We start from the raw sequence: 25,844 nt of genomic DNA, 5'->3' as shown, positions 1-25,844 counted from the left end.
CCACAGGGCGTTAGCACAGAGCAGCTAGCAGCAGCTAGGAACCACAGTGCGTTAGCACAATCAGTAGCTAACAGGATCAACCCGGATGTTAGCACGCTGAGTAGGTAGCGTTAGCCACCACTGAGTAGCCATCAGTTCAGCTCCCTTTGAATACAGAACCTTTATGAGAACCCCCGCCCGACTGGCTGCAGTCTGTCAGCTTAGTGGTAAGAGCGTCTGATCGCTGTGCAGTGAACAGGTGCTAATGCAGGTTCTGCCCCGTATCAGGCAAGGGTCAGGGGTCAGGGGTAAGACCGGCGTCAGGGGTCAGGGTTAAGGTTGTAGGTTACGGTAGGTGTCGGGATCAGGGTTAAGTTCTTGGTCAGCGTTAAGGTCTGGGGTTAGGGTTAAGGTCAGGGGTTTAGGTTAAAGTCAGGGGTCAGGAATTAAGGTTAAGTTCGAGGGTCAGGGTCTGACCTGGATCAGGCCCACCAGCGTGGTGAGGGCCACAGCGACCTGCACCCTCTGGGCGTCGCGGGCCCCCAGGTCCACGGTGGACACGTTGCTGCCGTTGGCGGCGGGGATCGGGAACATGGAGTCAGGAGCCTCGCGCACCACCACCCCCCCGATCATCAGGCTCATCACCGCAAACGTACCTGGAGGGCACACACACACACACAGGAGGTCATAAACAGGAGGGCATAAAGAGGAAGTAACAAAGAGGAAGTCACACACACACACACACACACACACACACACACACACACACACACACACACACACACACACACACACACACACACACACACACACACACACACACACACACAGGGAGTCACACACACACAGGAAGTTACACAACACGATTATTGACACAAGACAGACTGTAGCTGTGATAAAGGACAGACTGTAGCTGTGATAAAGGACAGACTGTAGCTGTGATAAAGGACAGACTGTAGCTTTGATAAAGGACAGACTGTAGCTGTGATAGAGGACAGACTGTAGCTGTGATAAAGGACAGACTGTAACTGTGATAAAGGACAGACTGTAGCTGTGATAGAGGACAGACTGTAGCTGTGATAGAGGACAGACTGTAGCTGTGATAAAGGACAGACTGTAGCTGTGATAGAGGACAGACTGTAGCTGTGATAGAAGACAGACTGTAGCTGTGATAAAGGACAGACTGTAGCTGTGATAGAGGACAGACTGTAGCTGTGATAGAGGACAGACTGTAACTGTGATAAAGGACAGACTGTAGCTGTGATAAAGGACAGACTGTAGCTGTGTTAGAGGACAGACTGTAACTGTGATAAAGGACAGACTGTAGCTGTGATAGAGGACAGACTGTAGCTGTGATAGAGGACAGACTGTAACTGTGATAAAGGACAGACTGTAACTGTGATAAAGGACAGACTGTAGCTGTGATAAAGGACAGACTGTAGCTGTGATAAAGGACAGACTGTAGCTGTGATAAAGGACAGACTGTAGCTGTGATAGAGGACAGACTGTAGCTGTGATAGAGAACTGATTGTGATAAAGTATCGGCACAAAAAACCCAGCCTTAAATTTAATTTCGTGCTGACTTATGAAAACCTTAAAATATCTTTATTTTATTCTTCCTTCCTTCCTGCTTCTGCAACTGGGTGGGTGGACTCAGATTCACGACGATGGCAGGGAAGGATTTATGATCCATCAAAGATAAACACGCCAGACAAAGGAGTGGCCATGAAGATAATAGCAATCTCGGACTACTGTGCAATGTACCGTGACGACAGAAGCACCTATGCACGAGAAACGCTAAAGCCTTGCTCCAGAGCTATGTCCCGCAGGTTTACACTAGGGCTGAAACATTTGGGGAAATAATCGAATTACGATTATTTGACCAATATTGCGTATTTTGACCAATATTATCTATATAAAGTTCCTTATGTTCTTCTCTTATTGACTAAACAAGCAATACATCATTCTATAGTATGACCAACACATTGGAAGCCGTGAACATATGAACTGCTTTTTCCTTTAGGCCTGGATAGATAGATAAAAAAAAATAATCGCAGCCTTTGCGATTTGCAAATCGCGGCCTATTATTACTCCCTCCCGCTCCCTCTGCTCAACCTCTGCTGGACAACTATGTATCCCCACATCACGTCTCATTACAATGGGTGCCCGGTCATTCAGCTGTTCAGCACCCAGGCTCTGGAACTCCCTCCCCCCACACATAAAACAGTCAGACACCATTACAACCTTCAACTCACAACTCAAAACTCACCTGTTCAAACTCGCACACAACGTCTAACTGATCACTGTCTTGATTGTTTGTTTGTTTTGTTTTGTTTTTCCACAATGTCTTGCTTTTAACGATTTATGATGATTTTATGCTCTGTAAGGTGACCTTGGATGCCTTGAAAGGCGCCTCTAAATTAAATGTATTATCATTATTATTACATTGCGACGTCGGTTAGAATCCATTAATCGTTCCCTCCACGTCTTAACTCCTAGTTATCCAGCCTCCTAGTCGCTCCCTGGACGCCTGGCGCTGGTCCAGCAGTGGCTCCGGGAGGAGCCCTGTGGACCGGGCAGGAGGTCAGAGGTCAGAGGTCAGAGGGTGACGCCACAGCGGAGGAGGCTGTACAGCTCCTCCTCTTAGGAGGCACTGATGGTTCCTCAGTCCCAGAAGCTCTGGTTTCCTCCGGAACAGCAGCCCAGGACCTCTGGGGACCAGCACCCAGGGTGGGGTGGACCACGGGGAACCCAGTGGTGTCGCAGCACTGACCCCCTGACCTCTGACCCCTGACCCTCTGACCCCCTGACCCTGGGGCTCACCGACGGAGATGTGTCGGGACGTCCCGAAGAAGGTGTAGAGGAGGACGGGGTAGAAGGAGGAGTAGAGGCCGTAGACAGCGGGCACCGCCGCCAGCATGGCGTAGGCCAGACCTACACACCGAACACACACACACACACACACACACACACACATTGGAACCTTCCCATCGTGGTTTGTTGATGTACCCCCCCCCCCCCCCCCCCCCCCCCCCCCCCCCCCGCCTTATCTCTCACTGTTAAACAAACAGTTGATCTGAACTCACACTGTGGACAGCACTGGTAGTGTGTGGTGATAGTGTGTTGCGTGGCTAGTGTGTTGTGTGTGGTAGTGTATGTTGTGTCTAGTAGTGTGTGCTAACAGTGTGTTGTTTGTATAGTGTGTAGTGTGCAGCAGTTCGTAGTGTGTGTTGTGTGCAGTACTGTGTTGTGTAGCAGCGTGTAGTAGTGTGTTGTTGTGGAGTGTGTAGAGTGTGGTAGTGTGTAGCGTGTAGTAGTGTGTGCTAACAGTGTTTTTGTATAGTGTGTAGTGTGCAGCAGTTCGCAGTGTGTGTTGTGTGCAGTACTGTGTTGTGTAGTAGTGCGTTGTTGTGGAGTGTGTAGAGTGTGGCAGTGTGTAGCGTGTAGCAGTGTGTATCGGTGTAGTGTGCGTACCCTGGGGCAGCTGCACCACGCCGGTGCTCAGCCCGGACATGACGTCGTAGAACAGGAAGGAGCGGATCGGGTAGGAGGGGAGCCAGGACAGGATGGGGAGGAGCCGCACCGCCACCCCCCGGGCCCGCTGAGAGGTGCACCTGGGGGTCAGGGGTCAGAGGTCAGAGGTCGGAGTAAACGGAAAATTGACTGCATTTATACCGCGCTAACCCGTGGCCACTCATAGTTTTGTCCGTTCATGCACACATTCACACACCGACGGCGGTGTCAACCACGCAAGGCGACAGGCAGCTCGTCAGGAGCAGTCAGGGTGAGGTGCCTCGCTCAGGGACACCTTGACACTCTAGGAGCTAGGAGGAGCAGGGGATCGAACTAGCGACCTGCAAGTTGCCAGCCAACCCGCTCTAACTCCTGAGACACAGACGCAGAGGTCAGAGGTCAGCTGCTGAGACGCTGGCCAGTGGATCCGACACACACCAGCAGTCAGCAGATCATTAACAGAGCGGAGAGATTTACTACGTCACGGTTGGCTGCTTTTGTGCCACCAGCTCGCTAACGAGCCATGAAGAGGCGTAGATAAACACAGACAGGTCATCAAGGAGCAGGTAGGGGCTAGACAGTACAGAGGCAGGTCATCAAGGAGCAGGTAGGGGCTAGACAGTACAGAGGCAGGTCATCAAGGAGCAGGTAGGGGTTAGACAGTACAGAGGCAGGTCATCAAGGAGCAGGTAGGGATTAGACAGTACAGAGGCAGGTCATCAAGGAGCAGGTAGGGGTTAGACAGTACAGAGGCAGGTCATCAAGGAGCAGGTAGGGGTTAGACAGTACAGAGGCAGGTCATCAAGGAGCAGGTAGGGATTAGACAGTACAGAGGCAGGTCATCAAGGAGCAGGTAGGGGTTAGACCAGGGATGGGCAACTGGCCGCCCTCGATCCAAAAGAGAGAGACAAAAGCTCTTCAAACTACCCTACCCATATTTGCTTGAGGAGTGAATTTGGCGTCATCAAAATTGGTCCATGTAACAAGCAACGCCTTTAACGGTCATGCGGTTCCTCTCGTCAGTCCAAGTATTTTTTATTATGGAAAAGATCCGCTCAATAGGAGGATTTGTGCCAGGCAGAAGCATCGCAAACTGAAGTGTGATATATTATGCATAAATGCACGTACATCTCCGCCCAGCGCTCGTCCGCTGGTTTTCCACCAGCATTCCACTGTGCGACCATCCCTGTTGTGTAGGCCCTCACGGATGAGGTTTCGTCGAACGATTTAATGATCGAGCTATAATAAAACCATGTAGGCTATGTAATCGCTGACGAAAGGGGACATTTCATAGTGGTTGGTGGAAACACCGACTTTTTACCAGAGCCACAACTACACAGGAATCGGCACTCAAAGTGTCTCATGCTGTTTCGCTGGAGCTTGCCAAAACAAGGAAGCCATTGTCAGATGGCGAAATTGTAGTAAGTTGAATCTGAAGTAGTCGAGAAACTAATTCAGAAGTTGAGCCACTAACTCAGAAGTACAGGGCCGAGATTGAAAAATTGCAGGAGCAGTCTAACGATCGTTTCCAAGAGTTTCACGTGACGCAACCACTGATTGCGTTATTCACCGACCCTCTCTCTGGTGCTGTCAGCGAACGAACACCCATCAGAACTGCAGCTCGAACTCTGCGGTTCGAAACTGAGAGAGGCATTTCATTTTGGAGACTGCTCCCAGAGGCACGTTTTTCACTCCTCAGGGATTTTGCTCTCTCAATGGCCAGCATGTTTGGGAGCACTTACATTTGTGAGAGAGGTTTTTCAATAATGAAGCACATTAAGTCAAAAGGGAGAAACAGGCTCACGGACGACACTCTTTTTCATCTGATGCGGATTGGATGCACAAAGATTGACATCGATTTTCAGTCTATTGTGCGCCAGCAGGCGAAACCACAAGTTTCTCCTTAAGAGAGAGCCTGATTTAGGCTACCTACTGTGGGTGAGGTTGGCCATGTGTGTGGGGGAAATGTGTGTCAATTCAGAAAGTGGAGTGGGGGCAAAAATAAAATGCACTGAATATGATGCTAGTGGTTACACTTAATGTTGGTACACTGTTTTCAGTTTTGTGCCATCATTGAATGATGATGTGAGCCCTTTGCACTGAAAAAAATACTAATCACTCATGTGCCTGTTCTAGTTTCTTTTGAAACATTGCATTTGAGCATGGATAATCTAAAATGTATCTATGTTGGTTAAATAAACATACAGACATATATATACATATGTTTTGTTCTTATTTTTAATTATTTTGTAGCTTCCCTCATATCCGATTAGTGCACGTCATGTGGCCTTCTGATGATGATGAAATATTGTGTCCCTCTTATAATGAAAGTCGCCCATCCCTGGGTTAGTCAGCACAGAGACAGGTCATTAAGGAGCAGGTAGGGGGTTAGACAGTACAAACACAGGTCATTAAGGAGCAGGTAAGGGCTAGACAGTACAGAGACAGGTCATTAAGGATCTGGTAGGGGCTAGACAGTACAGAGACAGGTCATTAAGTATCAGGTAGCGGTTTGACAGTACAGAGACAGGTCATTAAGGATCAGGTAGGGGTTTGACAGTACAGAGACAGGTCATTAAGGATCAGGTAGGGGTTTAACAGTACAGAGACAGGTCATTAAGGAGCAGGTAGGGGTTAGACAGTACCTGAGTCTCTGGGCCAGCCTGTGTTTGATGGAGGTCTCCACTCTCTGGCGGCGATGGAGGAGCTCATCTCGAAGTCGATGCTCGTTGAACGCCGGGCGTGTGACGCAGTAGGTGGGCGGGGCCTCGTCATCCGTGGACACGCCCCCTTCCTCGTCCATGGTTACCTTCGACTTTCGACCCCTGAGATCAGCAGATGTAGAGACCACTGGCTCAAGTCCCACCTCTATATATACAATTCTCCTTCCTCAGGAAATTTTTCTAGCACATAATATACAGTGAGATAGTTGTACAACAGATACAACCTGTACTATAGATGTAAAACAGATAGATCCTGCTGTACCATAGATGTACAACATTAATTAACATAGCATAAAGTTGTACAACAGACAGAACCTGTAATATAGATGTACAACAGATATAATAACCTGTAGATCTACTCTCCACCCTGGAGGTCAACAGGATAGCAGTCAAATTGAAACCACATCAGACTGTCTAGGTGGACTAGTAAAGGTGTACTGGTTAAGGTGTACTAGTAGAGACACCAGTTGAGGTAGTAAAGGTGTACTAGAAGAGAAACCAGTAGAGGTAGTTAAGGTGTACTAGTAGAAAACACAGTAGAGGTGGACTAGTTACGCTGTACTAGTAGACACCAGTTAAGGTTGACTAGTTAAGGCGTATTAGTTAAGGTGTAAACCAAAGTAGCGGTGTATAAATTAAGACGTAAGTTTACTAATGTACTAGTACTGACAGCTGAGCCAGGCAGTTGGACTGAAAGCGACCCGTGGTAGAGGAGTCAGTTCTACCGCGCGCCGCTGAATGTATCCCCGTATCGGTCACGTGCTTACCTATGAACCCCGAGTAAATTGAGGACACCCCGAGAAGAACGCGAGCAGAGGCGAGGATCACGGCTCACCACAAAGAGGAAGAACACGAACAGAGCCGAGGTCACACGGCTCACATCGAAGTGTTTACGGAGCCGATGGAGACCCGGGCGAGGGGCGGGTCGACAGACACGCGTCACACGCCGCCCCCTACGTCATCACTTCAGTCACGGGACTGAACGCAACAGTGTGGTTCCGGAGGTAAAAATCCCATTCAATTTCTCCATAGAGGTTTTGATTAAAAAAATGTCGTAACCATCCAAACGGACACTGCTCTATAAAGAATTATCTTTCGAAGGATACACAATAATTATGTAGACTCAATGTGAAGCACTTTGAGTCTGCCTTGTGTATGAAAAGTGCTATAAATAAAGTTGCCTTGCCTTGTCTTGCCTTGCCTTGCCTTGCCTAGACCTTGATTGGTCATGTATGCATTGACATAAAATTGATATTTTATAATGAGATTGATTCTAAAAAACGGTTTCTTTGAACCTCGTTATTTTACATAGAGAATCCTATGTACAAAATATCAAATGATCGGAATAGTAACAAATCAGACTCTATATTAAAACACTACTGTACAGATAGTAGAGATATGTTACGCCTTAAATATTGTTATAAAATGTCCTTGTTGCTGTTACATGGGACACAATGTTTTATTTTGTCGAATTGTGAACCTAGTTGTGTGTAGATGATTCAATGACTGGGATGTTAAGATAAGGAATAATAAGGAAATATCTGGACAGACGGTATCTGATATAGAACACAACACAGAACCGCTTCGTACAGCCTATATCGTCCCAGCGTTGCGTTCAAACACGTCCGTCTGTTTCTGGGTGACTGATCAGGGGCCGTATTCACAAAGGATCTTAGGGCTAAAAGTAGGTCCTAACTGGCGAATTTAGGAGTAACTCCTAAAAATAATGGGCGTGTCACTCTTAAATTTAGGACTCCTAACTTTTTTCACTAAGAGCAATTCACAAAGTATTTTAGGACTAAAAGTAGCACCTAAATCTAGGAGAGCTTAAAAGTCCTCAAGAGGACTCCTAACTCAGTAAGACCTATTCACAAAGAATCTTAAAATGCCTGCGAGACGAAATGTTAGGGTATTCAACTTATTGTGGAGTTAATGCGCGATGCAATAACATCCCCGACTAACAGGAATAATCCGATTAGTCCCGAAATAAAATGTTATAAAAATTATAAGTTAAAAAAATATATATATAACTTAAAAAAATAAAAATAATTGCGCCATCAAAAGACGAGGTCGTGTTCGTCAATAGGAAGAAAGTGCATTCCATCAACACGCAGGTTGTTTTTGATGCAAATTTTAACATAGCCTACTGGATGTTGTTGCAAAGTGGCCTGGATCTTCAGCTACCCATGATTCGCGCATTTTAATGGTGAGCGGTCTGAGGCAGCTTTTTGAGATGCAGGAGTTGGGTGTCACTTGCTGGGTGACAGTGACTATCCATGCAAGACGTGGCTCTAGACACCCTACCTTAATCCACATCCGGGAGCACAGTTAAAGTGTAACATGTAAGTGATTACGCAGATTACGCTTAGTCCTCTGCGTAAAACACATCGTATTGGCTCTTTGCGAGCACACAAACATACACGAAATGTTGTGGAGAGAGGAATTGGGCAGATGAAACGTCGGTTTCATGTCCTCCACGGCGAAATACGCCTCACCCCAGAGAGGGCAAGCACAGTAATCACTGTATGTGCCATTCTACACAACCTTTGCAAGCGGAGGAACATTCCACAGCCAGACGATGATGATGATGATGATGATGATGGCGATCAACATTAGGCTACAAGGAATTTGGCCGTGTGGAACCGAGTGGACTGGCATTTAGGGATCACTTTGAAAACACATTTTAGGTAAACACCTTGGCACAAATCAGTCAACACTTGGGTAGTTCGTAACATTTATTTTCTTTTAGATTTTACGTATTTTTATTGTTTGCTTTCTCTCTCTCTTGAACGTGCAGGCTACAACGTCATTATCGTGGTCCGCACAAAATTGTCATCATGCGTGTATTCTGCTAACTGCACTATAACTACTTAATAGGAATTCATTTCTAGCCTAGGCTATTTCCTTGTTTTTCGGTGATTCAGCGGGCTCGTCTGAACAACCAATCACCGAACTGACCGCTTCTAAACTCGTGCACGAGAATTGACGTAATCCATAGCAACGGCGCGTCACTCTTATTTCACTCTTTGTGATTTATCCTTAGTAAAAGTAGGTCTCACCGGCTTTGTGAATAACTTTTAAGAAAAAACTCCTACGTAAAATGTTTTAGCGCGAGTTAGGAGCACTCCTAGCGGTAAGATAAAATGCTTTGTGAATACGGCCCCAGGTGCGGAAAAATGTAGGGGTTCACGTGGTCGACGTTTTGGGAAGTAGGACCCCGTAATAGTTTGGTTCAGTAGGCAGATACTGTAGTCTGTAGGACTACTGTCCACAGAATTGTAGCATGCCGTTATTATTCACAGCACTTTTCTCGATTAGATGTAATATTCTGGCACGGCAGAGCAGTGAGGGTGGAGTAGGCCTACCTCCGCCCCCGAACACTTACTATTATTACCTGTTGTTAAGCTGTCAACCTGTCATGAATGTCTGGATGAGGAAATCCTCTGTACTTCTCTCATCTATCAAGAAGATACGCCATTAACATGTCCATTACTGCCACACATTGAGGTGACTGCTTATGCAGTGTTTACCAACCTGTGGGCCACAAAACACGTACTGCACATAATGAATGAGTGGACAAATTGTCAATGTTGGCAATATGTAACAGACAAGCTCAGAAGAAGAATAAACTGATTTCAAGGGAAACCTGTTCTTATAAATGTCTTTATTCTCTAGGAAAGAGACTTAATTCCGTGAACTGATCTCCCTTTAAGTAGCTCAAAGTCTGGGGGACACACGACTGTACCAAACGGTAGGCTACTATTAAAAAAAAACTGTCGGAGCGAGGCTGGGACACACCACATGAAGTTGAACCTAGAGTTGAGGAGGCTAGATACCTCCAGCCATCAGCGCTGCAGCCACCCAGACCATCTCAGAGAACGCTCGTTTGACATCTCATGTAGTTCTGTGTGATTTCCCGCCTCTTGCTACAAGTTCCTCCTCCTGCTACAACATCCGCCCCGTCCACGATCCGCTTCCTGTCTTGCAGTCCGCAGATTCTCGCACACTACAATATATATATATAATACAATACATACTACAATATATATTGCAGTATGTATATATATTTATATAAATATGTATACACAATAAACACTATACAATTCATAGTATTGTGTGGTATATACATGTATACTATTGTGTGGTATATGCATGTAATCAATAGTGAAAAAGTTTAACATAAATAATTAATAAATAAGATAAATAAATAAAAACCGCTTCAAACTGCATAAACAAATAGTATAGTGTTGTTAAATGAATGACGTCCATGAATAAATTGATGGTCTCGGAACACTGGGCGCGGCCTGTGCTTGAGCTCCCCCTTCGTCTCTCTCAGGTCCTCAACCCGCCTTTATAAACCCGGAGCAGGATTTCTAGGACAATTCACTTCATCCTCAATAACCTACAGAATCATGTCTGGTCGAGGCAAAGGAGGAAAGGGACTCGGGAAAGGCGGCGCTAAGCGCCACCGTAAAGTTCTCCGTGACAACATCCAGGGCATCACCAAGCCAGCTATCCGCCGTCTGGCTCGCCGAGGTGGTGTGAAGCGTATCTCCGGTCTGATCTACGAGGAGACCCGCGGTGTCCTCAAGGTGTTCCTGGAGAACGTGATCCGTGACGCCGTCACCTACACCGAGCACGCCAAGAGAAAGACCGTCACAGCCATGGATGTGGTCTACGCCCTGAAGAGGCAGGGTCGCACCCTGTACGGCTTCGGCGGTTAAACATGATCACCTGCTCTCAAACAAAGGCTCTTTTAAGAGCCGCCCAAATATCATGAAAAGCTAACCTGCATTTATCGTTCCTATGTCAACGATTCTCATGTTAATAAGAACATGGATTTTTACTATCAGTTCTAACAAATTAATCCACTTATCAACATCGGTACTAAATAATGACTACCCCATCGTCTCCGGGTCATCTACGAACTCAAACCTCGATAAAACATTTTGGCGCTGAAGAGGCAGGGATAATGCAACCGTAGATGTATACCTTGAAAAGATTGGCCGATCGAGTCCAACCAATAAATACAATGCTTTAACTCAAGATTTTATTGAACAGGATACAATGTCTCTTGGTTATTCAGCAACGTAATCCATTGATATAACAAATATTGAGCTTTGTTTAAAGCTTTAATTTAAGCCATGTTTTGATATGGGTTTGTATACTGAACCGGCCAGCTGGACCAGTAAAAATCTAACCAGTAAACGTCTGAGATGAGATCAACTATGAAGCTGTTTAAACGTTTAGTTGAACTATTAAATGTTGTGGTTGAGAGGGTATGCCAATCATTTGCTGTAAAGTTGTGATACCGACCAACGCCACATGGTTGCGCGTTCCTTATTCTTCAGCCAATCATAGAACGGGACCAACACTGTTGATTTGCATGCGCCTCCTATGATAATATGGCAGCCAAACGCTGACCTCATCTAGATTTTAACTTCATCATGCCTGATCCAGGACCCAAATCCGCGCCGAAGAAAGGCTCAAAGAAAGCTGTCTCCAAGACCGCAGTCAAGGGCGGCAAGAAGCGTCGCAAGACCAGGAAGGAGAGCTATGCCATCTACGTGTACAAGGTGCTGAAGCAGGTCCACCCCGACACCGGCATCTCCTCCAAAGCGATGGGGATCATGAACTCCTTCGTCAACGACATCTTCGAGCGTATCGCCGGTGAGGCCTCTCGCCTTGCTCACTACAACAAGCGCTCCACCATCACCTCCAGGGAGATCCAGACCGCCGTCCGCCTGCTGCTCCCCGGGGAGTTGGCAAAGCACGCCGTGTCTGAGGGCACCAAGGCGGTGACCAAGTACACCAGCTCCAAGTAAACTGACAATTTACAACCAATCCAACGGTCCTTTTAAGGACCACCCAATTCTGCCTAAGATCTTTCCTTCTGACTATGAACTGCCTCCACATGGGGTTATATGCTAACACATTGGCCGCCGGGTAGAGTCGATCAGTTCGCCGGTGTTTCCTGTAACTATTTGGTTAGTATTATATACTTGGGCCAAACTCAAAACAAATAGCCTCCAAGTTACCCTTCCCGTGGTATGTCTCACAATAGCATACATAGTCGTTGTCAAGTGATTGTCTCCTTGAGTATTTGTCCTGTCAAATACAAGCAGGCTGATTTAAAACTGCGATCCAAAACGTTTGAGCCTATTTAACAGCTGAGCATTGATTAAAATGGTACATGAACACACTAGATTTGTACAGTCTAGGTAGAAACTTGAATGGGTGCATTAAAAATACAAGGTGGCCTTCATCTTAGTTCAGGGAGGTTGTCAAAATTAAAGAAAAAGTAAATATAGTTGCATAGTTTCGACTGATTTCTGATGATATGGCGGATACCAGAAAAAAACGTGTCAGACTCCTTCCATTACCAATGTTTTATTGTAGGAGAGAGTGGGGTAAGATTAGCAAATTTTTCTATGAAAGCACACCTTTATTTTAGGATGTCCATCCAAATGATAACAATGCATATGACATAGGTCTGTGAAAACATAACTTCTCCTAAAAAATAAGTCTTGGGGCTCACCCGCAGTTTGGGGGTAGGTTGAGCCATCGGGGTAAATTGACCGATTTACTCTTTCACGTTGAATGCATTCCCCTTTTCCAAATAGCCGTATATATTTTCTCATGGTAATGTTAAACAATATAAAACCTGTCAATATTTCATTGTTTTGCCACTGCTCTGATGATTCTCCACCCTTGTATCCAGTGCTGGTCGGGATCCTTTCCCTTTCTTGGCATCATGATAGCTTTTCTACAATGTTAAAAACTATGAGAAACAAAATCAGTTAGGTAATGCTACATTGAAATACCACTTTATACTTTAGAGCCTTAACTTAACTTAAGTTCAGGGCATCATGGTGGTGTGAGCTGAACAACTGGCTCAACTTACCCCACAGCATTTGGCTCACATTGCCCCACACAGCAACCATTATGGAAACTGCCCAGTTTAAAAATTCAGGCTAATCGTTGCCTAAATTATTCCCATGGTTTTATACCTCAGCAAATCACCTACATGTATGACATATCTTTCCTCGTGGATACATTTGCTTTGACATAGTCATTATACCAACTTTAACATGTGCTTCTCTCCATCACAGCCAGATATAATTGATTGGTGCTTCCTGCATTCATGGTCAAATGAAAAAAATAAAGTATACAGTTGCCTAAATACAGGGGATGAGTCAACTGACCCGCTGGCTCAGTTTAAATCCGCTCTCCCCAATATTACAGATGCTCTGTGGGCCCTTATAACGCAAGAGACCTAGATCGTGTGTTTACAAGCCACTAAAAAGGTTAATTGTAACCCTAATTACCGACCTCTCTCAAACGTTGCTCAGAATAACATGTTTGTCCGAAGTCTCTCTCATGTTTCAAGTCTGTCCGCATTAACAACGTCGCTATGTGGTTAAAAAATGAATCTTAAAGAAACTTAGGCGCTGTCATAACCATGTCACGTCACAATATAATGTTTTTTTTATCATATTCTCTGAATATGTGGCGCATAAAACTCGGTACATATCAAGTTTAACAGGTGTTCTTGTAGTTTATTGATGCAAAGGGGCAAATATTCGCATAGTCTTTGAATTTCACCCGAATTGAATCAAGGAGAAAACACAAACGACCCGACCTTTCTGACGCCCGATGAAGCGCTTGTGTGACTGAGTCTGTACGGTTCTCATCGTGCGTATAAGGACAGCCCACCGGCGCCGCTCAGCAATACTTCTCATACAGACACTCGTATTAGAACTATTACTCCACCATGGCTGAAGTCCCACCCGCCGTCGCTGTCCCGGCCAAAGCCGCTAAGAAGAAGCCCGCAGCCAAGCCGAAGAAAGCCGGCCCCAGTGTGAGCGACCAGATTGTTCAATTCGTGACCGCCTCAAAGGAGCGCAGCGGAGTTTCCCTCTCATCGCTGAAGAAGTCTCTGGCTGCCGGCGGCTACGACGTGGAGAAGAACAATAACCGCGTCAAAGTCGCGGTGAAGAAATTGGTGGCCAACGGAACTCTGCTCCAGGCTACGGGAACCGGAGCGTCTGGTTCTTTCAAGATCAGCAAGACCGAGGTCAAGAAGCCAGCCGCTAAGAAGGTTGCACTGAAAGTCAAGAAGCCCGCTGCTAAGAAACCCGCCGCCAAGAAATCCCCGAAGAAGGTGGTGGCCAAGAAGACGGCAGCCGCCAAGAAGTCTCCGGTGAAGGCGAAGAAGCCCGCAGCGGCCAAGAAAGCCCTGATCAAGAAGGCGGCCAAGAGCCCCAAGAAGGCAACGCCCAAGAAGGCCGCCAAGAAGCCCGTCGCCAAGAAGGCACCCGCGGCCAAGAAAGCTTCCCCGAAGAAGGTCGGCAGGCCCAAGGCGGCCAAGAAAGCCCCCGCTAAGAAGTAAACACTACACCCCCAAACCACAAAGGCTCTTTTAAGAGCCACATACATCTACCAAAGAGTGATTCTGCTGTCTACCGACATACCTCAATGAAATTTGTTTTGAGTTTCATCTCATCCGCTTATCCGGGGTCGGGTCGCGGGGGGAGCGGCTCAAGCAGGGGGCCCCCGTCTTCCCTTTCCCGGGCCACATTGACCAACTGACGGGGGGGTCCCGAGGCGTTCCCAGGCCAGTGTTGAGATATAATCTCTCCACCTAGTCCTGGGTCTTCCCCGAGGTCTCCTCCCCCCACAGTGGGCATCCTTACATCCGTTCCTAGCGAACGGAATACCGGCCCCGCTGCTCCGATTCTCCGGCCAATCTCACGCTCCATAGTACAGCTGTTCGAAAAGAAAAAAAAAATCCGTCGCAAATATGTTAGGGAACATTATTTAATGTTGGAATCAAATCAACACATTTAAACCACGTTGCTACATACCGCAACTGATTTGGACCAAATATAAGATCATTAGCCATGGCGAATTGGCGTTTGAATTTTCCCGCCTAACCGTATGGGCACAATCAAGAAATATTGATCAAATTAATTTTTATAGTACATTCGTTACATATTTAATTTATACTGTTCACTTTTGTTATTCAATAAATGTTGACGAAATAGCTTAAATTGTATAGACTATGGACACATTTAAAATGTACACACAAACGTAGTTGTAGCTTTTCTCTGTATAGTTAGGGGACGAGTCACATGTGACGTGAAAACCGAGCTTCATCCAATAGTATACGTTTTAGCCTCTACGCATTCTTCAAAACGGCCAATCAGTGTCTAGCGTTTGTTTGCTACTGGTATATAGTCTCCTGCAGCCCAGAGAGGAGCACACATCGTCAAGACGAACCACATCTAACCAGCCATGGCCAGAACCAAGCAGACCGCTCGTAAGTCCACCGGTGGCAAAGCGCCCAGGAAGCAGCTCGCCACCAAGGCGGCCCGAAAGAGCGCCCCGGCCACCGGCGGCGTGAAGAAGCCCCATCGCTACAGGCCCGGTACCGTGGCCCTGAGAGAGATCCGCCGGTATCAGAAGTCCACCGAGCTGCTGATCCGCAAGCTGCCCTTCCAGCGCCTGGTGAGGGAGATCGCTCAGGACTTCAAGACCGACCTCCGCTTCCAGAGCTCCGCCGTCATGGCTCTTCAGGAGGCCAGCGAGGCCTACCTGGTCGGCCTTTTCGAGGACACCAACCTGTGCGCCATCCACGCCAAGAGGGTGACCATCATGCCCAAAGACATCCAGCTTGCCCGCCGCATCCGCGGAGAGCGAGCATAAGGCGACCGCGTCACATCCCAACAACGGCTCTTTTAAGAGCCACCAAATACACTGAAGATCTTTCCTTATTTATCCTTCCCGGCTGAGGCCAAGCGACAACTTTTATTTGTTTTTTTTGATGCAGACCATCGTTTTAGATGGTTTAAATAATGTTTATTTAAAACTTGCATCTCCACACACTTAGGGCCGTTAGCCAATAGGAAAATGAAGGTTTTTAATTTAGTGTTCAATTTGAGATGCATGTTACATTACATTTCACATTCATCATCATGATAATATTACACACAAGAAGACACTGAGGTTCAGAGAAGGTCAGGACGACTCCATAGATGCCCTAGATGGGGGGGCTAGAGGCTGTGGGTGGGGTCTACACGGGGAGGGTGGTTGTGGTGGTGGTGGAGGTGGAGGGTGGGGTCTACAGGGGGAGGCTGGTGGTGGGTTGGGTCTACTGCGGCCAGGCGCCCCAGGCCAGGCCTGGCAGGATGAGTGCGACCAGCAGGGAGGAGAACAGGTTGACGGCGTTGTTGTCCAGGACGGGTTTCCCACTGATATGTCGGGTGGTCATCGACTCGTAGCTCACCACCTTCCCCACGCTGCTGTCGAAACCTACACACACACACACACACACACACACACACACACACACACACAACACACACACACACACACACACCATCACAACACACACACACACACACACACACACACACACACACACACACGTTAGTGGGTTGCTCCAAGCTATAAACTGCATGTTAGCACTCAATTTCTAGCGTTAGCTCCTACCTGAATACTGCATGTTGGCTCCCAGGAAGGAGTCCAGAAGGGATCCCAATAAACCGGCCACGCCCCCGTACAATATGATTGGCCACTGTGGATTGGCCAGGTTCAAGTCGTTGACAAAAAGCAGCTGGCTAACAAAGTAAGCCGCACCCACAGCGAGGCCACCAAGGAAGCTGGCAAACAATCCCACGGAGGTCACGCCTCCGTTAGTACCTGAGGGGAGGAGCAGGTTAGCGCATGCTAGCACTAGCCCATGCTAAGACAGGAGAGGACATGCTAACACTCGCCCATGCTAAGACAGGAGAGGACATGCTAATACTAGCCCATGCTTATACAGAAGGACATTCTATTTAATACAGGCTTTGCCTTATGGGCTTGTCACGTGCACACTCTTGTGCGCTCTGAATATTTCAGCAATGCACCAATCAACGAGGGCCCCGCCCACAATCCAAACGGCTCAGTGGTGCACAGCAGCGTTTTACAAACATTTTTTTCAGCAATTGCTTGAGCTTGCAGCTTGACAGAATTATCATAGATCTAGAGTTATAATAACAGAGCTGTCGTTGGGTTTTGCTCTTGCGGTGTCAAACCGTCTCCTTTATTCCTAGTAGCAGCATGTAACCATGGCAACAGTGGCTCACATTGTTGTAAGGCAACCTGCAAAGAGTGTTTTCCTGGCAATCTGGATCCCACATTTAAAAAACGTGCATCTCCAAAAGGTAAAGGACCTCTCTGACGACAGTGGTCACATCCAAACCAAACCATCAGTCCCTTTTCAACCAGTCACAAGCTTCAAAGCGGCCCAGGGACCTTGCCTGCTCGCTAGCATTAGCATGCTCTTGGCTAATGCAGCCACAGCTTCCTCAGAAAATTCACACAACGACATGCCTGGTTAACGACGTGTCTCAACGACTCGAGCCCTGATTGGTTACAGCGGCTCACCTGCGGGCACCTCCTCCCAGGTGGTGATGAGTCTGGGCCGTGATTGGCTCAGGACGGGCCCGACCTCCGAGGCCCAGGTGTCCCCGGTGCTGCAGGCCAGGGCCCCCAGCAGGGCCAGACTCATCCAGGAGGCTGAGTAGTGCTGATTGAAGTCCACAGGGAGCTCCCCGGGACCCGCCTGCAACAGAGGAGCTAACATGCTACGCTATTCATCTCAGGTGGTAGAGGAGCTAACATGCTACGCTATTCATCTCAGGCGGTAGAGGAGCTAACATGCTAACCTATTCATGTCAGGTGGTAGAGGAGCTAACATGCTATGCTATTCATCTCAGGTGGTAGAGGAGCTAACATGCTAACATGCTGCCCTATTCATCTCAGGTGGTAAAGGAGCTAACATGCTACTCTATTCATCTAAGGTGGCAGAGGAGCTAACATGCTACACTATTATCTCAGGTGGTAGAGGAGCTAACATGCTACCCTATTCATCTCAGGTGGTAGAGGAGCTAACATGCTACCCTATTCATCTCAGGTGGTAGAGGAGCTAACATGCTACCCTATTCATCTCAGTTGGTAGAGGAGCTAACATGCTATACTATTCAGCTCAGGTGGTAGAGGAGCCAACATGCTACTCTGTTCCTCACCGGTGGAAGAGGAGCTAACGTGCTACTCTGTTCATCCAGATGAAAGGGGAGCTAACATGCTACTCTGTTAATCTCAGAGGGAAGAGGAGCTAACATGCTACTCTTTTCCTATCTCCGATGGAAGAGGAGCTAACATGCTCATCCAGATGGAAGAGGAGCTAACATGCTACTCTGTTACTCTCAGTTGGAAGAGGAGCTAACATGCTCATCCAGATGGAAGAGGAGCTAACATGCTACTCTGTTACTCTCAGTTGGAAGAGGAGCTAACATGCTACTCCCTTCATCCAGATGAAGAGGAGCTAACATGTTCTGTCATCATTACCTCGATCATGTAGAGCAGAGCGAGCTCTGTGGGAACGCCTCCGTTACAAAACACCTGCACCCAGTTCCTCTGACCTCCTGAGGGGGGGGGGGGGGAAGAGAGAGAGAGAGAGAGAGAGAGAGAGAGAGAGAGGAGAGAGAGAGAGAGAGAGAGAGAGAGAGAGAGAGAGAGAGAGAGAGAGAGAGAGAGAGAGAGAGAGAGAGAGAGAGAGAGAGAGAGAGAGAGAGAGAGAGAGAGAGAGAGAGAGAGATCTGATTAACTCCTATGCCGTACATAAACCAGTGTCTATAAACCAGTGTTTAAAGGCTTTGACCTACCCTCCTTGTAGTTGGCGTCGATCTTGCTCTTGACTCCGCCTCCCCAGCGGCTGAGCCGAGACGAAGAGTAGAAGAAGAAGAGCAGCGAGACGAAGAAGCTGAGGTTGGCCATGCACAGCACGAAGCCCACCAGCACCGCTGCAACATCACATTTCATGTTAATATACCATTATAACATGCCATCATAGCATTATAACATAGCATTACAACATAACATTAAAATGTTATCTTCTAATAGCAACATAGAACATAGCATTGTAGCATTGGAACAACTCCTAGCCTCATTTCAGCATGCCATTAGTAGACATTCTTTACTATTCAATTTATATTAGACTCCGGAAATTTGTTCCAACGGCCCTAATATATATATATTTAAGCAATAGATCACGACAGGCTGTGGTATGTGCTCATTATACCACTGTTAAGGGGTGTTGTCCGGCCCCGACGCGCAGCGGAGGGCCGGCGACCCCCTTCACAGTGGTATAATGAGCACATACCACTGACTGAAGTGATCTATTGCTTTTATACAACAGTTACTATTATGGCAAAACGAAAGTCATAGACACACTACATTTAAAAAGAAACCAAGAAAGTCAAAGTAGCCGTTTTATTAAAGAATACAAAAAAGTAGTCCCTCCTGGCTGCCTTCAAAATGCACGACGGTCGCTATGCAACACACTTTAGCGTCTCTCCGAGAGAAGGCTCGGCTAGAGCGGTACGCCGGCAATTTATCCTATGGAGCAGTTCACTCGCCGTGTGCCTAAGCTTTCGTTAGTCTCTCCATCGCCTTGCTCACTCCCGGAGTAACAACATTTACACCCTCTCCATCATCCAACATATGTTTTACTTTGTAACTGTTTCTACTTCCAGGCGCGGAGTGATATGCAAACTTTCACAAAATGATCGGGCGTCATAGCAGTTATGTATACGCTCATTATACAACAGTTAGGAACCAATCAGATCGCTGAATTTAGGCCCCCCGTTGTATAAATATATACCTAATAACACACATAATAGATCATATGACTGTCAATACCTAAACCCAATTCTAATTATCACCCCCTAGGAACCAAGTGACCGACCATCACCTCCTAGCATGAGAAAGCTTTTGTATGTAAAGAAAAAAAACATCATTTGACAGGTCATATAATTTAATCTAATCTTCAGCGTTTTATTCCGAGAATCTGAAGTCTTGTGAGCAGACTGCAGACTGAGTATATGTTGGAGGCGGGCCACAACTTATGAAAAGCTGTCTCTGTAGAGATGGATTTGGACTTTGAAGGGATGAATGAGTGTGTTGATCCGACCCTTTCGTCTCTCTGAGCGCCAAGCTGACGTGTGACGTGGGAGAATTCTGACATTCAGCCCACTGTGCTAATCGATTAAAGGAGACAACGTCTAGTATAGGCGGCCCTCTGTAGTCGGACAGGGATCCACGCCTGATAGGACACTGCTCACATAACGCTCCCGTTAGAGGAAATAAACATCAAAAGAGAACGCAAGACACAATCGATTAAAGATGAATATTGATCGTGACCGTTTTTATTTTATTTTTTTACATTTATTTTTTATTTATAAAATAAGAAAAAATATTGCTGCTGAGTTACAAACTCTTGGTAAGTAATGTGTTAATAACTCTTAGTGAATACTGAGTAAGAGAATGCGTGCATTGGAGAGCTGCTGGTTCATGTTTGACAACAGACGTGTTACTGTGACCGATATGTACCAATATACTGAAGATAGAGAAGATAACTGAGGAAGCCCTTTGAGATCTATGGGAAGTCAAAGATAGCTTGCTTTATTTTTGAGTAAGCAGTGGGCGACAAGTGAGTGAGTGAGCGAGTGAGTGAGCAGTTAGTGAGTGAGTGAGCGAGTGTGTTCCTAACCAATGGGAGCTCACCTCCCAGCGCTCCGGTCCAGTCTAAGCTCCGCCTCTTCACGGCCCTGATAGCCAGCACCAGTGGGACCAGGAGGGACAGCAGCCATCGCCACGGCGACACGGGAGACAGAGTCCCTGGAATCACATTCAGTTAGACAACATACACAACACGGGTTTAACACACACAACACGAGTTAAACTCAACATGGATGCTATATTTATAGTTTGCAGTGATATATAACATTAAACACCTACCACCATTGTCTAATTTTAAGAAAGTATAAACTTCTGAGCTGGGAAAACCTAATAAAGTATGCAAATCTTTGCCTTATTTTTAAAATTGTGCACAACAAAGCCCCCCCACCACTTCAACAGTGTATCACTCAGAGGTCAAATACAAACCGGACAACCAGAGGCTCGTCCCGGGGAGACTGTGTAGTACCCTTAAGAAAAAGTGCCTTTAGCCACTCAGCGTTCTCAGTTACAGCGTCGCAGGAATGGAACTCACTACCAGCTCATATTAGAGAAATTAGTTCTTACCGTCCCTTTTCAGGACAGCTAAAAATATGGCTTAATGGTCACCAATTATGTACACACTAGGACTGCAATTGCTTCTCCTGCCGACTTCTTGGTAAATGCTGTGTCCTGCTTGCTTGTCTCTTGTGTGCTCCTGTCCTGTGCAGGTCATGTTCTAAGTTAATTGTGCTGCATGTTTGTGTTTTTATGCTGCTGTATATGTTTGTGCTGCATGTTTATGCTTTAGGCTGATGTATGTCTGTGCTGCATGTTTGTGCTTTATGCTGCTATATATGTTTGTTCTGCATGTTTGTGTTCTATGCTGCTGAATGTGTTTTTATTGTAGGTGCATTTGTCCTGCTCTAATCTACTGTTTTGTGCACTTTCCTATAATGTTTAATGTACACTGTGTTTTATTGTCTGCTTATTTTATTGTTGGTTTGCCATTGTCTGTCAATTCATTCTTACTACTATGTTGTTTTTTAATCTTTGTTTATATGCATTTTATTTCTGTAATTTTAGGTTGCCTTTTGAATAACTGGCAGGGGACAACAGACGAAAACTAGCCTCTCAGGCTAACTCTGGCTCACTTACATTTTGAATGTTGATTAGTGCGCAATGTCCCTGAACTAAACCAATAAAATAAACAGAGTGTGTGTGTGTGTGTGTGTGTGTGTGTGTGTGTGTGTGTGTGTGTGTGTGTGTGTGTGTGTGTGTGTGTGTGTGTGTGTGTGTGTGTGTGTGTGTGTGCGCGCGCGCTGACCGGAGTAGGAGCTGATGATGATTGACAGGACCCAGAAGCAGAGGCTTAGGGAGAGGGTGGCGCAGAGGATGATCATGTCGGTCACCATCTTGATGTAGTCCTGCTGGCTGTTCGCTTCATACTCCATGGTCGGGACTCGAACAGGGAACCCAGCGGGATGGCTGGAGGGAGAACAGTGGACATTATATAATGTGATTCTACACTCCTGAATGAGTGTTTTATTAAATAAACCTTTCGATAAAACCTTCCGTCACTATCTAACCCGGAGTTTTTCCGCAACAAACCGGGATACTACACGACAAACAACACGTTAATAATTGTTAATATAATACGGATAAAGCTCACCACAACACCAACTAATCCCCCGACCACCATGCTTCACTGATAATGGATCCACTAAAGAGAGAATATTAAACCACTAAAGAGAAGATAACAATAAATATAAAGAATAGTAAACCAGACGAGCGCAAAGCGAAGAGATCCGCCTAACCGGAAGCGTAAAGCGGAACTATTAGAGTGACAGACCGGATCATGTGATTATATATGATCTATATATATTGCATAATAAAATATTACACATGATTATATGTTAGATATGATTATATAATATACATGATTATTTTATTATTGGATAGTAACCCGAATTAACCTGATTCATTATATGAATTAGCATTAGAGGATATTATCCTTTGTTATGTTTAGTCATAATCATGATTGTGATAGGTTATCATTAACTTAATAGACCCAGGGCACCAGCAAAGTTATAAAAGATATTACCCTAAACGTATTATTATATATTTTTCACATTTACCAGTTTGCATATAATTATTATGATATACATAATGATATATTACACAACCATGGGTAGCGTTATCTACGTAATATAAATATCACTTATTAATATCAATAGAATGTAATCTTGTAAAAAAACTTAAAAACAACACTGTCACCAATTCTGGTTCACAATGTTAACAAACTCATTGGAATGGATACTGGTTGGTTTATTGATTGAAGAAAATACAAACAAACTAAATAACTAGCTGCTAGTGATGGCTCTCATTAGGCTGAAGTACCGGAGGAAGACATCGGGAAGGACAGGCAAGTCTCAATATAGGACTGACTAATAACGACACAAATATATGTACATAAACATAAGTATACACACCCGCACAAAACTGGCTTGAACACAAACACATAATTCATAATCCTACACACACACACACACACACACACACACACACACACACACACACACACACACACACACACACACACACACACACACACACACACACACACACACACACACACACACACACACACACACGTATGTATAGCAGAGAGCTTCATTACCTTGCAGTGGATGAAGAGAAGAGATGTCTGAACCCCAGGAGGAGATTTTATAGAAGGAGGTCCTCCCCCATACACACACCCACACCCACCCACACACACACACACACCCACACACACACACACACACACACACACACACACACACACACACACACACACACACACACACACACACACACACACACACACACACACACACACACACACAAACACACGTGTGTAGTACACACATTCTCACGAATCACCACACACACACACACACACACACACACACACACACACACACACACACAAACACACACACACACACACACACACACACACAGGCACACACAGACACACACATTCACTTGCAAATGCACAAACACACACAAACCCATAAACACACACACACATAAAGAGGCCGACGCACAAACAAGTACACTAAAACTAAAACCACACACACACACACACACACACACACACACACACACACACACACACACACACACACATACACACACACACACACACACACACACACACACACACACACACAAACACACACACACACACACACACACACACACACACACACACTTCTCTGAGAAACCAAAATAAATTCTGAAGAAGACCTCTCTATGAAACCCGCCTGTGTTGAAAGAGTGGAAGATGCATTTGAATTGGAAAGAAAGAGGCCATTATTGACCTAGTAATTGAGTTTTAGTATCGATACGGTGTCTCGCCCTCTGGGGAATCAAACACTCAGCACCGTGCCTAGCTTCTCTTCTACTGCTGCTGTACAAGAACAACTATACCACCTTAATACTACTGCTATACTAAGAGTATACTACTTTAATGCTACTGCTATACAGTGTACTACCTTAATACTACTGCTATACTAGTAGTATACTACCTTAATACTGCTATACTAGTAGTATACTACCTTAATGCTGCTGCTATACTAGTAGTGTACTACCTTAATACTACTGCTATACTAGAACTAATATACTGCCTTCTTAATACAACTGCCATAATAATACTATACTACATTTATACTGCTGCTACACTAGACCGACTTTACTATCTTAATACTACTTCTATACTAGTACTACCTTAACACTATTGAGTGGCCTACTGAGGAGGGGAGTGGTCTACTGAGGAGGGGAGTGGCCGGCTGAGAGGGGAGTAGTCTAATCAGATGGAGGGTGGCCTACTGAGAAGGGGAGTGGCCTACTGAGACACAACTTCCTCCTACCCCTCAGCAGGCTCAGGGCCCGTGAAGAATCATGCGAGGCCAAACAGTCCTTCAAAGGAGCCCCTGCCTGAAGTGCTCCATGTTAGAACCATGAGGCAGCGACACAGGGCCTCGGTCTGACGTGGGAGGTCTGCTGTCTGAGGTCAGAGGAGCGTCGGTCTGAAGCGTCACGAGTCAGAAACCTCCCAGCAGTAAGGACCTTCATCAGCTAATTACATATGCATAGGGGGGAGGAGTCAACAGCTACTTATGCATGCATAGAGGGGAGGAGTAAAAAGCTAATTATATATATGCATAGAGGGGAGGAGTCAACCTGTCCTCTTACAGGAATGGAGGGGAGGAGTCAACAGCTAATTATATATACATAGAAGGGAGGAGTCCACCTGTCCTCTTACAGGAATGGAGGGGAGGAGTCACTGAAACAAGGTACATTGTAACAGGAGAATGAACACATGGAACACTTAACATTGAGGAACAATTTTTTGTTTTTTTGTTTTCTTTAATGGGAACACCAGTGAAACACTCTCAGTCTCCTGGTGATGTCACTATTGACTTCATAGGCCACAACTCATTTAGAAGCAGAAATGAGGAGTGAGGTCAGAGGTCAGAAGCCATGGCTCAGCTTGTACCCATGAGTCGTCAGGGCGATGGCCTGTCATCCGTGCCCGCCGTCGTGATGCCTCACCTGACCAATCATCAGGAGGCTCGCGCCCAGGCAGAAGTGCTACACACACACACACACACACACACACACACACACACACACACACACACACACACACACACACACACACACACACACACACACAAGGTTATTGTGTGTGTGTGTGTGCGTGTGTGTGCAGAGCATTAGGGTGCTGAAGTGTCTGAGAACTCACAGCGGTGACAGCGAAGCCAAAGAAGACACCCATGGAGACCGTCAAGGCAGGAACCAGCAGGTCGGACACGATGGGGAAGCACGGCTGGAGACACGCACACAAACACACGCACACAGGCACGCACGCTCGCACGCAGAAAACACACATGGGTTAGCTACTGATCAGTAGCATTGATTGGTTTACTGATATATTGAATAAAAAGATTGATTACTGATCATCCATTATTACCCTCGAGTAGATTTTAGCTGGACCTTCCAAGTGCTGCAAACACATGATATAGCAAACAGCGT

The 25,844-nt window shown here is 46.1% G+C and overlaps 7 protein-coding genes across 11 annotated transcripts in view; 4 read left to right on the top strand and 3 right to left on the bottom strand.

Moving 5' to 3' along the window:
* Positions 1-7,161, bottom strand: part of slc26a5 (solute carrier family 26 member 5) — a 15,223-nt gene extending 8,062 nt beyond the window's left edge. For 2 of the 4 annotated variants that reach the window (XM_030353857.1, XM_030353859.1), the window contains exons 1-5: positions 6,983-7,153; positions 6,138-6,317; positions 3,454-3,593; positions 2,803-2,913; positions 457-635 (exon numbers count right to left, since the gene is read on the bottom strand). In XM_030353857.1, coding sequence (XP_030209717.1) covers positions 457-635; positions 2,803-2,913; positions 3,454-3,593; positions 6,138-6,295 — 588 coding nt within the window. In that variant the 5' untranslated portion in view covers positions 6,296-6,317; positions 6,983-7,153. Of the gene's footprint in view, positions 1-456; positions 636-2,802; positions 2,914-3,453; positions 3,594-6,137; positions 6,318-6,982 lie in introns of all 4 variants that reach the window. The other 2 variants (XM_030353860.1, XM_030353856.1) reach the window with 2 other exon arrangements.
* Positions 7,162-10,517: 3,356 nt separating this feature from the next.
* On the top strand, positions 10,518-11,106 carry LOC115541634 (histone H4). The gene has a single exon (XM_030353455.1). It carries the CDS (start codon positions 10,628-10,630, stop codon positions 10,937-10,939), a length of 312 nt encoding a protein of 103 aa, XP_030209315.1. The 5' UTR covers positions 10,518-10,627; the 3' UTR covers positions 10,940-11,106.
* Positions 11,107-11,594: 488 nt separating this feature from the next.
* On the top strand, positions 11,595-12,413 carry LOC115541633 (histone H2B 1/2-like). The gene has a single exon (XM_030353454.1). It carries the CDS (start codon positions 11,663-11,665, stop codon positions 12,038-12,040), a length of 378 nt encoding a protein of 125 aa, XP_030209314.1. The 5' UTR covers positions 11,595-11,662; the 3' UTR covers positions 12,041-12,413.
* A 1,546-nt stretch (positions 12,414-13,959) lies between these two features.
* On the top strand, positions 13,960-15,261 carry LOC115541635 (histone H1). Its single transcript, XM_030353456.1, has one exon. It carries the CDS (start codon positions 13,990-13,992, stop codon positions 14,605-14,607), a length of 618 nt encoding a protein of 205 aa, XP_030209316.1. The 5' UTR covers positions 13,960-13,989; the 3' UTR covers positions 14,608-15,261.
* A 139-nt stretch (positions 15,262-15,400) lies between these two features.
* Positions 15,401-16,095, top strand: LOC115541632 (histone H3). Its single transcript, XM_030353453.1, has one exon. The coding sequence runs from the start codon at positions 15,513-15,515 to the stop codon at positions 15,921-15,923; it is 411 nt and encodes a 136-aa protein (XP_030209313.1). The 5' UTR covers positions 15,401-15,512; the 3' UTR covers positions 15,924-16,095.
* Positions 16,096-16,121: 26 nt separating this feature from the next.
* Positions 16,122-22,608, bottom strand: tmem19 (transmembrane protein 19). The gene is made up of 8 exons (XM_030353445.1): positions 22,432-22,608; positions 22,087-22,247; positions 20,829-20,942; positions 18,929-19,066; positions 18,612-18,688; positions 17,649-17,826; positions 16,710-16,919; positions 16,122-16,529 (listed from the first exon to the last, which is right to left on the bottom strand). The coding sequence occupies exons 2-8, from the start codon at positions 22,211-22,213 to the stop codon at positions 16,369-16,371; spliced, it is 1,005 nt and encodes a 334-aa protein (XP_030209305.1). The 5' UTR covers positions 22,214-22,247; positions 22,432-22,608; the 3' UTR covers positions 16,122-16,368.
* Positions 22,609-23,958: 1,350 nt separating this feature from the next.
* The window catches only part of LOC115541631 (tetraspanin-15-like), a 59,433-nt gene continuing 57,547 nt past the window's right edge, over positions 23,959-25,844 (bottom strand). Inside the window, exons 5-7 of one of the 2 annotated variants that reach the window (XM_030353452.1) lie at positions 25,783-25,815; positions 25,555-25,638; positions 23,959-25,400 (exon numbers count right to left, since the gene is read on the bottom strand). In XM_030353452.1, the coding sequence (XP_030209312.1) occupies positions 25,332-25,400; positions 25,555-25,638; positions 25,783-25,815 (186 nt within the window). In that variant the 3' untranslated portion in view covers positions 23,959-25,331. The remainder of the gene's footprint in view (positions 25,401-25,554; positions 25,639-25,782; positions 25,816-25,844) is intronic. The other variant, XM_030353451.1, reaches the window with a different exon arrangement.

The sequence above is a fragment of the Gadus morhua genome, chromosome 4 (genome assembly GCF_902167405.1).
Source record: "Gadus morhua chromosome 4, gadMor3.0, whole genome shotgun sequence".
Lineage (NCBI taxonomy): Eukaryota > Metazoa > Chordata > Actinopteri > Gadiformes > Gadidae > Gadus > Gadus morhua.
The sequence above is the reverse complement of the archived record's forward strand: the minus strand, read 5'-3'. Positions and strand labels throughout refer to the sequence as shown.

Coding starts and splice junctions, on each gene's coding strand:
- LOC115541635 (XM_030353456.1), top strand. CDS start 13,990: ATGGCTGAAGTCCCACCCGCCGTCGCTGTCCCGGCCAAAGCCGCTAAG.
- LOC115541632 (XM_030353453.1), top strand. CDS start 15,513: ATGGCCAGAACCAAGCAGACCGCTCGTAAGTCCACCGGTGGCAAAGCG.
- LOC115541634 (XM_030353455.1), top strand. CDS start 10,628: ATGTCTGGTCGAGGCAAAGGAGGAAAGGGACTCGGGAAAGGCGGCGCT.
- LOC115541633 (XM_030353454.1), top strand. CDS start 11,663: ATGCCTGATCCAGGACCCAAATCCGCGCCGAAGAAAGGCTCAAAGAAA.
- tmem19 (XM_030353445.1), bottom strand. CDS start 22,213: ATGGAGTATGAAGCGAACAGCCAGCAGGACTACATCAAGATGGTGACC. Junction 16,920..17,648: donor CTGGGAGGAGGTGCCCGCAG/GTGAGCCGCTGT, acceptor TCCTCCCCTCAG/GTACTAACGGAGGCGTGACC. Junction 16,530..16,709: donor AGCCAACATGCAGTATTCAG/GTAGGAGCTAAC, acceptor GTGTGTGTGTAG/GTTTCGACAGCAGCGTGGGG.